General features: G+C 40.7%; 1 protein-coding gene across 1 annotated transcript in view; it reads right to left on the minus strand.

Moving 5' to 3' along the window:
• Positions 1 to 419: 419 nt before the first annotated feature.
• The window catches only part of PGGT1B (protein geranylgeranyltransferase type I subunit beta), a 67,245-nt gene continuing 54,191 nt past the window's right edge, over positions 420 to 13,473 (minus strand). The window contains exons 6-9 of the mRNA XM_019516978.1: positions 10,642 to 10,687; positions 7,531 to 7,715; positions 7,155 to 7,263; positions 420 to 1,124 (exon numbers count right to left, since the gene is read on the minus strand). Coding sequence (XP_019372523.1) covers positions 943 to 1,124; positions 7,155 to 7,263; positions 7,531 to 7,715; positions 10,642 to 10,687 — 522 coding nt within the window. The 3' untranslated portion in view covers positions 420 to 942. The remainder of the gene's footprint in view (positions 1,125 to 7,154; positions 7,264 to 7,530; positions 7,716 to 10,641; positions 10,688 to 13,473) is intronic.

Consider the following 13,473-nt stretch of genomic DNA (forward strand, 5'->3'; position numbering starts at 1 on the left):
ATCCACCCACTGGGAGCCTCCAACACAGTGGCCCTGTGCAGTGTCTGCCCAAGCCCATCCCACCCCTCCAGCAGCTCCCTCCAGGGGCCAGGCTGGGCTGGGGGATGCAGCCTGGGGACAGGAGTTAGGGTTAGCAAAACACAGACTTGCATCCTTGTCTGTGTTCTCCTGACTTCACCCCCTGTGCCTGCCATGGTACTAGGACCTGCAGTTGCTCAGGAGAACACAGAGCAGCAACTTGTTTAAATTTTTTGTTTAAACAATTTCCTCACACACCTCCTTGCGTGCTGGGGAAAATGGCTCTGCATGCCACTAACTGGCAAGTGTGCCAGGGGTTGCCTGTCCTTGGTCTACTTCCTTGTTGCAGGAGCTGTGCAAGGAGATTATGAATATTTTAATAACTTTAGAAATCCACTCTATATTGAATAAAATAATTTTATTTTTTTAAATTTTTTTTTACAAAGATTATGGAATCTGAAAGTAGATGAAAAAAGGTAACCTTTAATGAGGCTTAATGTAGATTCTCTACCCAAAAGTGTGTCAAATAATAAGGTCATTAAGAACTCCAAAATTTAGTGCTATACTGTATGATATGTAAACAGATTTTGAAAATACTTTCCCTGTTACACAGCTTGACACAGTATGCACTAATTTAAAAAAAATATAAACTGAAGAGTTAAATTTGCTTCAAGGGATTTCTTAGAAGGACAAGCTGTTTGAAGAGCCTTTACAGAGCCTGCAGCAAAGAACTTCTACATAACTGAAATTATTTCCTTTTACCTCAGTGCCAAATAACTCACCAAAGGCTGTTCGCTATCAAAGTGATGCCCGGAACATGGGTTTGATTGTAGGACTCCAGCACTTAAAGAGCACATTGGTTATACATGGCTTTTAACCCTGGGCTACAGTGATGCTACGACACTAAACTTGGGCCTAAATCAGTCATGTAGAGATATGCATATCATCTGAACACTGTTTAGAGTCCTTAGTTTTCCAGATCTCATGGAGGTGGTGAAGGCGCTCTGAGGTTCTGGTGCTTACATTCAGGGCAGGGTGAACTTTGCAAATGCCAGATTCCTCCATTAATGACAGGCCACAGATCCCAAAATAGGCATGTAAAGCATCTGAAAACAAGACAAAAAGGGATATAGTAAGAGCTTTGTGGTGAACCATGCAGCAACACAGTCACCTGTTCTAGATACCAATATATTTTAGCCAGACAATGAACAATTAGAAAATGAAAAGCCCTTCACTTTCTGCTTTATTATTCTACAGATCTAAATATTTCATGCTGTATTTGTTCACATACACCAGGGGTTCTCAAACTGTGGGTCATGACCCCTGGGAGGTCACGAGCAACTTAAAAATGGGGCCGCAAACTCCCCAGGGGGTACGGGCAGCGATGTGGGGAAGTATCGTGCAGAGGGGTGGCAGTGGCTACCACATGCGAGCTTCCTGTCTCCTACCATCCAGCGCTTGGGGTTGCGGTATAACAAAGTTTAAGAACCCCTGACATAAACCATGGCCTCCTGGTATAATATCTACCTTGTTGTTAAAGGCAGGGTGGAGAAAACAAGGAGTTTTCCTAGAAGAAAGTCAGTGGTAGCAGCCAGGGAGCCAAACCTATTGCCAGTCTTGCATGCCAGATAAGTCCAGGACCATGTGTCAAGTCCAGCCACAGACCAACCCCATGCACTGCCCCGTCTAGCATGTAGGAACATGTCATCCAGCTGGGTGCGGGGGCCTCTCCATGGGTTTAGAAATTTAGTGGCAGGGGAGTAGTGGTACCTTTAATTGTCATAGCTCCCATAGCTGCACCAGTTAATGCTACCACTGCTCTACAGCCACCATATTTCTGGGCTCCTTAAGAGTGGATTTTCTTGATGGATTTTCAGCTGGTTTTGATGAAAAAGGGTGTTACACATGAGAAAACACAGTAATTAACTAGGTCATAAAGAGTATTGAGGAAAGGCCTGAAATCTGAGAATGTATTCTAGGAATCTCAACTTTATTCAGCAAAGGCCTTTGCCAACTAACAGTAGTTACTTCAGGCTAGGGAGGAGATGGTCTTTACCTAAAGAGTGTGTTTCTCAGAGTCAATATTCTCAAGCAGTGAGAATTGACCCTCTTGACAGAAGTACCATAAATTAGCCCTGCACCCTCCCTGAGTACTACTCTGACCTCCTTCCCTTGCCCATCTGCTGCTCTTTCTTCTTCCTTCCCTGTGCTCTCCAACTGATCTGCTGCTCTGCTTTGTTTCCTGCCCCATGCTACCTGCCTGATATGCTGCTGCTTTTCTGCTCCATGCTCTGTTTGCCACTTTGCTGCTGATGTCCCCTCCCCAATCTGCCACATGCCACACACATGGACTGTCTGTGCCACTTGAGGAACACAGATCACAGGCTGGCCACCACTGGTCTAAACATTTCCTGCTACAAATAGGCAGAAGATATTTTTGAGCATAGGAACATTGTTCTTGGGTACAGCAGGAGACTCTGCAGATGAGATGACATGAATTATTGAAACAGCAAGGTATATATGAAAACTAGGAACTATAACCATGAACATAATACCACCATAAACACAGAAAGATTCCCCACACTTCCCCCACTCCCCATGGGAAACCATACCCCTAACTTGACTCTCTCAGGCAGATCAATGCTCCATAATGTACTTAGGTGAGTTTCACTGTAATTTCACAGGTGACTGAACAGATTTTTCAAGAATGTATTTGCACAAACGCCAGCCAAATGTTTTGATTTTTATTGAATGAAAGAATCCTCCATTAAACTTCATTAACATGCAGACAGACCATAGTTCACTATATATGGCAAATATGTCTGCCATGGAGAGCTCTCCCACAGGAAAAAAACAAAGAATGTTCGCTAAAACCCCATTACAAACTATTGCCTGATCGTCCATATATGGCTATCTGGTAGGCTTAATCAGGAGGTTGTGAAGTAGTGGAGACTAATGCAGAATTTAGGATAGGTCAAAACATACCTATTCTGACATAGCTTTGTTTGAAACAAGTCAGTCACTATCAGTTAAGGCTTCTGAAGACTAGAAGTGTTGCACAACCAAAATTTAGTGAAAGAGTCAAATAGATAGCAGATAGCCTAATAATTTAAGACATTCAGACCTGCAATGATTGGATAAGACAACTTTCATTTACAGTGCTTCCTAAACAAGTCTCAGTTTACATTTACTCATAACTTCACTTTTAATTAAGGGTGCACCAATAAAGATTTTTCTGGCCAATACCGACGGCCAATTATTAACCAGCCATATCAGCCGATACTGATCTGATAGTTGATATGCAGCCCGACAGCATGGAGAGCAGCATCCAGCTGGTAAGTCTATGGTGGGGGAAGGAGACTGAGGGAGGGAAGGGGCATAGTGTGGAGCAGATCGAGGCCCCTGCAGTGAGGGAGGGATTGGGCTGGGGCAGGTACTACACCCAGCTGGGGTGGTGGATGAAGCCTCATTCAGGAGGGTACACAGGGATTGGGGGCAGGGGAAACAGTTCCCTGTTGCTGCATGCATCCCAGGGGGGAGGAATGAGGGGCATGGGCCCCCCAGATTTGTATGCGGGGCAAGGGCAGGCTGCCTGCTGTGAGCTGGGGCCAGAGGCTGTACCAGCCTCTCCTTGCCAGGGGGCTGGGCCAGAGCTGTGCTCAGGGTGGGCAGGGCAGGTGCGCTACAGCAAATTTGAGGGTGGCTATAACCCACCCCACAGCCCCCACTCCCAGCGCTGCTGCCACCTGTCACACCCCCATGCTGGGAAGAGGCTGCTACAGCCCCAGGCCTGCAGTAAGCAGTCCATCCTCGCCCTGTGCACAAATCCAGGGGGCACATGCTCCCCATGCCTCTGAGAAGCTGCCTCCCTCTCCAGTGCCCCACGCCCCCAGATAAGCCTTCCGCAGCTCCATCCCACACCCCACCCTGCTCTGGCTGGGCAGCACCTTCCCCTGTCCCACTCCCTCCCTCACCATGTGGGCCTTGATCTGCATCCCGCATGCCCCTTCCCTTCCTCACAACCCTTCCCCACCACTGACTTACCATCTGGACGCTGCTTTCCACACTGCCAGGCTGCATTCCTGGCCACATGCATGCTCTAGCTGCATGCATGCATGTGGCATTTATTTATTGGTGACATTATCAGCCACACTGGTCAAAAAGACCCAATTGCTGACAACGTCAATTTTCTTTTTATTGGTGCCGATCCAATATGAACTGATATGTCAGTGCACCTCTACTTTTAATGTTTTCAAAGTGCTTATTTCTACGTTCTTCTTGATCCTTGTGCTTTAATCAAAGTAACTCTTCATTTCCAGTCTTCTTTCTGCTTCATCTGTGCCTTTATATACACTTTCAATTCACTCTTCATTTTCTTAGTTTTGCATTGAATTTTAAAGTTTAGGTAATTCAGATACTACACTGAGGTGTACAGTATAAGACTCAGATAAGGTCTCACTGTTTTGGACCAACAGGAACACAGGCAATTGTGTTGGTGTCTATTTTCCCCTGAAGAAACTCTCTTTACCAAGACTGATGCATAAGCAGTGAAGGACAACCAAGTCGTTCTTCGTTTTTCAAAACTGGCTTATTCACAAAAAAGTCTTGTACTGATCACTTATCACTGGATACCAGCAAAATTAACATAAGACAGATGTCAATCTTAAATATATAAATCTGAAAGCCTTTTAAACAAAGATCTGCTTTTGCTTACCTAACTGGAAGCACAATTAAAGTGCATGTGATTTATTAGTGATTAACATACAAGCCAACTTGATGTTTGAAGTCTACTGCTTTAACATCAAATTTTTGGACAAATCTACACTTCCCCTTCCTCATCTGCAAAAGAGCAGTAACATCGCTACTGGGGTTTTGTGAGGTTTAAGGTACTGTGTTCTCAAATTGTGTACAATCTTGAATGGGTGTTCAGCTGCACAGCTAACTACAATGGATCCTACAAGCACAGAACAAAAAGTTTCTTAGCTCCCAGCCCAGAGATGTAGAATTATACTGGTCCATAATTAAAGACTTGGTGATGGTAAGTTAAGAACCAGTGCTAAACAGCATGATAAGACTGAAGATCCACCAATTCTTTGGTCTTTAGTACAATGCAAATTAAGATGAGAAATGATTGCATTTTAATTTTCTTAATGCTGAAAAACATTTGTATCCTTTCTGGTCCATTAAACGCAAAAAAAAACCATTTTGTCTTTCTACTTACCATTATATCCCCCCGCCCCCACCCTTCAGTTAACATCAGCTCAAGAGCTACATTCACAACTGTACAAAGCCAGAACATTTGGAATCTGAAGCTTTCAACACTAATTTCAAAATCTAGGGTTTCATCAGATGACCACCTATTAACATGAATGCTCAACTGAAGTAAGGGCAGGGGGAGAATCAAATCAGAGTAACTTTACAACCAATATGGTATCACCAAATTAAATCTCTATATCTATTAGCTATGTACAATTTTTCTTCAGTTACACAAAACTTAGATGTAATCTTTCTTCCTGAAGATTACTATTTGAGCCGCAAGATACTGACACAGGTTGCAGTTTCAAAGATCAAAGAGTAAAAAGACTCCTTATATCAATAGAGAAGTCAAAGGAGATCGGAACAAAATCACAACTTGAAAAATGACTATACAAAAATAGCATCCACATATTAAATAGACTTGCTCTGGTGCATATAGAGTCACACTCACTTACTTCAGTGACAAAGGCAAGTTTAACACTCCTCTGCAGAACCAAAGAAGCTCAAGGAAAGTGACCCATCTCTTTCCTGATTCTCGCATCAACAAACTTGAGCTCAGTTTACAGGACTACTGTCCTTCCTACCTCTAGATGTGGATGTTATAGTGAAAGTAACAGGACTGTTTCATCCTGATGGTATGTTTTAAAGACAAAGGGTGTAACTGAAGACAGCATTAGGCTGGAAAAATCTGCATTATGCAGATATTGTACAAGCCAGAAAGAACAAAGCTCAACTCCCAGACGCCAAGCAGATTCTTCAGGGATAGCAGTTACCATTTCAGCTGTGCGGTTTTGTAATAGAAGCCACAGACATGCATAAGTGGAAATGTAAGAGACAGTTTTCATGAGGTCACTCTTCAAAGCAGACCTGCATTCCCTCCCTCATATCTGACTTAAGCTTTGTGAAGTTGCACACAGGTGATATTCAAAAGCAGCAAAACTGCGTAACACACATACAGGTCACACAAGCTGCCAAGGCTAATAAGTACTAAGAAATAAGCTGTATTTTGCAAGGTGCCAGGGCTACTAAGTGCTTGGCATACCAGTGAAGTTTTCTAGAGACATCCTACACTAATCATTAGAATGAAGTTCTAAATCCTCCAGTTCTACATTCAGCCTGTCTATAAATCAGGCACAGAAGCTTACCACCTTCAAAAGAGGGCCTTGGTAGCAGAATCAGAGAAGACTCACTTTGAAGGGAATTACATAGTGTTCATGTGTGCACTTAATGAAAACCCAAAGAAAGTAAGGTTTACCTTTAGCCTTACCAACCTTAAGCCTTATTCCTTCATACATCCAACTTTGATAGTACAAGATATCTTTTATACAGCTCAGGTTTTAAACAGATTGCATTTTAGTGTGCTAAAAAAGGAGCACATCAAGATAGAGAGGAATGGCTCTACTATGGTGACAGTGACTGATCTCAAAGCAGCATAGCAAATACAAGTAGGTTCAAGAAGAATACATTCTCATGCAATGATTCTTTTGCTGGAAACCTTATGGTAAATACATACTTCCTTTGGGGTATTATCATGTGGACAGAACCACTCCAGTTGCCATCTCTGTTAAGACTACATGGTTACTTATTACACAAGTTCTTTAGTTAAAAAGTGATCAGAAAAACTAAAGAAAATGCAATCCAGAGTCTAAACTCTGTTTTATGTCCCCTTTACATAAGAGACTAATTTGCTGCAGCAATAAACAAGGAAAAGTGGTAGAGGGAAATGTGTATACTTCATGTTATGACAGTCCGTTATATTTTATAGCTTTTATTGCCCACATTTTTGAGAGGAAAACAATTAAATTTAATAAAAAGTATGAGAGACCTGTTGGACTAAATTGAGACATAAAAAATACCCCAGATTTGTGAGAGTAGTTTACCTGGATGGCTGTCTGGCCACTTTGCAAATCCACCAACAAGGCGATCTTGAGTTGACAAGATGTAATTCCTGTTTTTCTCAAAATTGGTATACTGGAATATTTTTAAGAGCTGAAAAGAAATGAGTGGTTCAACAATACATGAACAAAAGTATTAATATTTAATTGGTGCAACAGAGCATAAATCTAGTAAGAGTTAAGGCCCTACATTTTTGCAAAAAAGTACTAGATAACTATAGTACAGTACAAAGTGCAGAGAGCAAGATAGCAATTTTAAGGTCATACCAACCTGCACTGGATGCAACTATGCTGCAGCAGTGACAGATAAAGGAGTTAAACTAGCTAATAAATATATAAAAATGTCTCACTACTGTATTACCTTAAGAGTTGCTCCCACCCAGAAGGAGTAACACGTGTCCACAGGTTTGTTGGGCCGTCCATGGTAGCCATTCTGTTGTCTCATTATACACCATCTTCTTATCCTGTTCAGTTCTTTCTCAGAGAAGACTTCCTCCAATTTACCCATCAAGCACAATGATGCAATTCCACAAAACGTGGAGCCACCTGCAAGGAGAAGAAGAATAGTCTCTGTGATGCTTTGAAATAGAAATTTAGCCTTAGTGAGGATCTGGCTATCTGAGATCATAAAAGCTACAGCATAATACAAAAAAATAAATAAATCAGAAGCCTGCTTAATTAGAAAAGCTGATTTGAAATCTAAACTCCAGAGGAAAAGTAACCCTTTGTCTGGCACAGACACCCGCCACAAAAAAAATTACATGCACTATTTTACAGTGACGAGAGATTAATTTCCTTACAGCTGGAGGCTCCATCAGTGCTGCACCATTCATATAAGTAGTAAACATTGATGCAACTGTGCTGTATTCACTGCTGCAGACCTGTTTCCATATGTAATCCACAAGCAAATGAACAGGAATCCAGAAATCTCTCTCAAACGATGCTGGCAAATTCAGAGACACAGTAAGCAAGCTATCTATACCAGTGTTTCTCAACTTTTAAGTAGCAAGTACCCCTTAACTTCTAAAAATTTTAATAAGTACCCCAACACTCAGTTTTTCAGGGGAGTTTATATTTACAGACTAATGTGTGCCATATGTTGGAAGAAGGGCTGTGTATATAAGGCCGTGATATGACAGATGTCTGATCGGGTGTGGGTAGGATTGCCACCTTTTACACCAGGGGTGCACAACTCAAGTATGTACCTGGGCTAGAGGTGATGTTGACCAAAGCTAGAAGGGCTGAACCCAGTGCCATGCAAAACGCGGCATGCCAAATTATTACTGGGAAATTTAAAGCACCGCAATGCATGGCGCACCAAATTTCTTGCCATAGTTTTGAGAGGAGGAAGGGGCAAGAGAGAGAAGAAAAGAGGATAAGAGAGAGAGAGTGTTGGGGTGCCCAGGTACCCCCAGGGGTACATGTACCACAGGTTGAGAAACTATGATCTATACCACTCCAATGTAGAAAAATTAAAGGGAAGAAAAATTTCCAATTCACTACCCCCTACAATAAATCTCATCATGTCGGGGAAAAAGAAGGATCATAAGGTTGGGGAGAGAGAGAAATTTCCAGTGAAAGAAGGGGGAAGATAAAGTCATTCCATCCTTTATTTCTACAGAACATTCACTATTGTTTTTAAGCCACAATAAGGACCTTTGCCTTCTTTCTGCTAGTGCTCCAGCTGGGACGATTTGAGGCACAGAAACAGAAAACTGCTGAACCCTCTCCTCCCAGGGCATCCCCTTCCTCACCCCCGGTTCCGATTCAACTGCTCTCACTAGAGCCAATGAATGATCGTTTATTAATCAAATTAATGCTACAGTTACACTAGAACAAATATCAGTCATTTTCCTTCAATCGGGGTGGGGGGTGTGGTCACAGAGGGAAAAGCTAGACTTCCACATCAAATTACTGAAGTAGCCAAATTCCTGAAGTACATTGTAGGTAACCTGGCAGTATATTTAGTTAGCTCTTGCTCAAAAATCCAACTAGTTACAAGCTGCCAGCAGTTGTGCATTGTTCCAGACTCCCTTACTGCTACACTTCAGCAGGTTTACAATAAAAATGTACCACCACGAAGCTTCTTACACTGCAGCTGGCCTGCTGGGAACTGATCACTCCACCATCTTCTCACTGCACTGACAGTAAACACCAAGTACTTCCCTAAAATTGCTGATATAGAACATTTCTCTGATGGACAGAAGGGGACCACAAGACCATATCCATTTCAAGATGGTGTCTACACTATGAAAGTCTAAGGACCCCATTAAAACTATAAAGAACACTGCAAAACACACAGTGGTGCTCCAGACTTCAAGAGAATAGACTGAAGTCCAAAACAAAACAGGAATCTCAAGTAATTTCTGCATCACTTTCACACTAACTAAACTGTCAAGATTTCCTGAAACCACACTACAATTTGGTAGTGAATTACTTTATCTGAGTCTACCTAATCCTTGTTATTATGGAATATGCCATAGCATACACTTAGGTTAAAAACTGCCTGGGTAAGAACCTAAATTAAGTTGTTGAGGCAATATGTGGACTCATTTAGATCAAGACACACCGCTAGCAATATAAACATGCTGTGAACTTGGTCCAGTGAGAATTAGGCTCCTGTACTTCACTACTAACTTCATTCTAGCATCAATACATAGAAGAGACTCTAGAGCAAAAAGCATGGTGGAATGCTAAGGAACCATGGTTAAATTTGTTAACTGTAGACATTATTAAATAATCCCTATGAAATGAGTTTTTGGTTTCCAACATGCCATGGAACAATCATCATGACATCATGCAAGAACCAGTGTTCAGTATAAGGTTATCAAACCTTTAACATACACGTACACACATAATAACGTTGTCTTTTCCATATTAGAAATGACCCAACTGCTCTAGCAATTATTGCCACAGACAAATAAATAATGTTTGCACTGAAAACAGCAAGTTAAGAATTCCTGACTTCATGCTTTTCAGCTTGCTGCTTATAAGAGCTAACTGTAGACCTAAAATTTAACCCCACATTGACTTTGTGGTTCAGCACAGGAAACGATGATAGGGTTTATCTGAGGCTGTCTGAACTGGAGAGCATCCTCATGAAGGAAAGCTGCATGAGGACACTTGCAGGACTCACAAAACAGAAATGTTAACATTGTAAGGAGGCTGCTCTCCCAATATACAGCTTAGGTCCCATCCTTTAAGAGTTAGTTAGATAAGAACAACAGAGAGCAAAACCGTTTAGCACTCTCTCTCTATGCCACCAAACACGGGTAAGACCGTAGGGTCATAGGAAAAAGGATGGCAACACATTCTAAGAGATGCTTTGGATTTATTGTACTTCCTTAACCACCCAAAATATCCAAAGGGAGGGAAAGCATGATAGGAATGCTGAATACCAGAAGTGTGGAAAGCAGCTTAAAAGTTCACTATAGCCATTTTTAGAGTGGAGAAAACATTTTGACGGCCTTACCATGAGATTCCAGCCCAGCTCCCTGTGCCAGCCCGTTATCGTATGACTGAAAAAGAAAAAGCACTTCAGAACCAAATTATTCATATCAACATACATCTCCAGCATCCTGCATACATATTTTCATTTTGTAAGAAAAATTTGTATCAAGACACAGTGTTCAATTTTTAAACCAGCTGATAACTTCTGAACAACTTGTGCCTTGAAAAGTTAACAGCAATAAAATGCCCTGCCAGCAGCTTTTATAATTGTTTTCTCAAAACAACATCAATGTTTCTGTTTCAGTAGCATTGCATGATAAGTGATGAATAATTATACAGCATTTCATTGCAAAGTTACAGGAACAGAAAAAGCCAATTCTGTGGGACTTTTTAAATCTATTCTGCTGGAGCTGTGTTGTTGTTTTTTTTGTTTTTTTGTTTTTTTTTACAAAGAGAAAGCAGTTTCTGAATTCAGACAAGATGAACCTAATTTATTTATGCTGTTATCTTCACCAAAAAACCAAGAGCAGGAAAGTAACAAAGCATTACAAGTAACCTGGCACTGAAGTACATGACATACTTTAGTAAAGACTAGCACACATCAAGCCCATAAGAGCAACAAGAAAACATACTTGTTAAGCATGAAAAAGAAAGCACCCTGCTTGAGGTGAAATGAAGCAGCTCTATGGAAAGCTACCTTTAAAAATACAAATGTTGGCAGTAATTTCTTCCTTTTGATGTAAGCTTTAGCAATCAGTTAAGTGCTAAAATCTCTTGTATTAAATCTGCCTAAAAACATTTAAAAACAGAACACAATTTTTTATAACGACAACATTGTGGGTTCCACGTTTATGGGATTAGTAATTCCAAGCCATGCCTGTTCAGTTTATCTATTTGTATTTTCTAAAAAGGGTCACAACCCCTTGAATACTGAAGTCAAAGTTGACTCCAAGGTTTACAGATCAACAAAAATTCTACTTCAGAAAAGCAACAACTTTGAAGTCAGTGACATAATGAAGAGTGCTAGTCTATCATGTACAAAGATGCATTTTTCAAAATAGATTACTTTTTCAGACTAGAGGTACACTGTAATATTGTAATGGTCAATCATAACATTTCCCTTTATTGGCATATGTGCTTAAATGTATGATTCAGGAAACAATTTTCTGTATGAAATTTAAGTTTGTGTTGCACTTCTGACACAACAATGCTAAACCAAGAGACAGAGGACAAGAGAAAATAATGAATTCTAAAACAGAAAAGATCTACTATAATGACTGATATGGCTATTCATTCTTGCTGTTGTCTAAACAAATTACTATATCTCAGCTGCAAGTCAATTTGCATAGCTGAAGAGCTTATGAACTATGACTTGCACTGAAATATATAAATAAGCCTCACTTACTTGCAACTGGTGACATAGGATGTTGAAACAAAACCAAATCTTTGTATGGCAGTTCACTACTGAACAATGCCAACTATTTTGCCTGATAATGTGCATATCAGAACAAAGTAACATTGTTAAAAAAGAAGCATTTGTATGGGAAAAAACCCACTAAAACAACGATATAATTTATAAAAGAAATCCAGAACTGTAAAAACTGAAATAACATTTACTTATAATCATGAAATTTACTTTTGAATGGAAAAATATTTGTACTTAACGTTATTTTATAACAGCAGCCACATAGTGTTTAATAGCAGCATTGGATATTAGCATTCAGGTATCCTGTGTTATGCAATTTTAAATACTGTATTTATAAACTCTGTAAAATTCCTTTTACATAGCAGGAAAATGGTCACCTTGGCAACCTACATAAAGCAAAAATTGAGCAGCCTTTGTTAATAACAGCTCTATTTTATTTTTCTTTCTGATAGTATAATAAATATTTGTTTTCTAACTTCAATGGACCTGGAGATTCATCAGACTAGAAATCAAGCAGAGGTAAACCAAGTGATAAGCAGGATGAATGCTTTCCAGGTATGGTATTTTGTAACTTACCTGGGTTAGAAAGGCTTGCTTAAAAGACTGAATTCCCAATTGCATGAGGAACTGTGCCTATCCTGGATAGCAAGACACGAGAACTCAACTATCAGGCTTACACTAAGGTTATACAATCCAGTAGCGTTTGACACTGATCCAAAAATGAACATAGCAGACTAGAAAGCAGACATGGCCTATAAACACCTTACTGGGAATCCCTGCTGCATTGGGGGCTCCCTAGCAAGCGTAAAACCAACAAAGCATTGAAATACCACGCAAACACAGGCCATATGCCAGCTGATGAAGAGTCCCTTGAGGAACGAAACGCAGCAGAGGACCCAGCCAAGCAAATCCCAATGTATAAATGTATATTTTCTTATGACTGATAAATTTCTTCATTTGGGTAAAGGCTACAAACAGAGACTGTATATCTTCAGTGCCCGTGCTCTGAATGCTACCACGTTCAGAGACCTAATGACTGCAACATGACAACAAGTCTCCCTTCTCAGTTACATTCTTTTCCATCTCATAGCACAGGAGAGCTGCAGGTATGTCTAACTCAAATCTTTGATCCTGCAACAGCCCCGCTTATTCAATATGTGCGTCAGGAACAAAACTAACTCACTGGTTGACTGTATCAGGGATGACTGCAGTAACCAGATTCTAAAACATGGTGGGATTGAAGGTGTATCCACACTTCTGTGCAAAGATACCTGTGCTAACTCTAAATGGTCAAAAATGGATACTGGAAGCTGGTAAGTCATAAGAGCATGGAGCTTCAAATGGGCTACTTTACCTGCTCTGGTATCTTTGGAATGAGGTGTAGGATGCTGTGGCGCAGTCTAATCTGAGGGTTCATTGATACAGCAC

This window comes from Gavialis gangeticus, unplaced genomic scaffold (genome assembly GCF_001723915.1).
Source record: "Gavialis gangeticus isolate Ggan-Ray unplaced genomic scaffold, GavGan_comp1, whole genome shotgun sequence".
NCBI lineage: Eukaryota > Metazoa > Chordata > Crocodylia > Gavialidae > Gavialis > Gavialis gangeticus.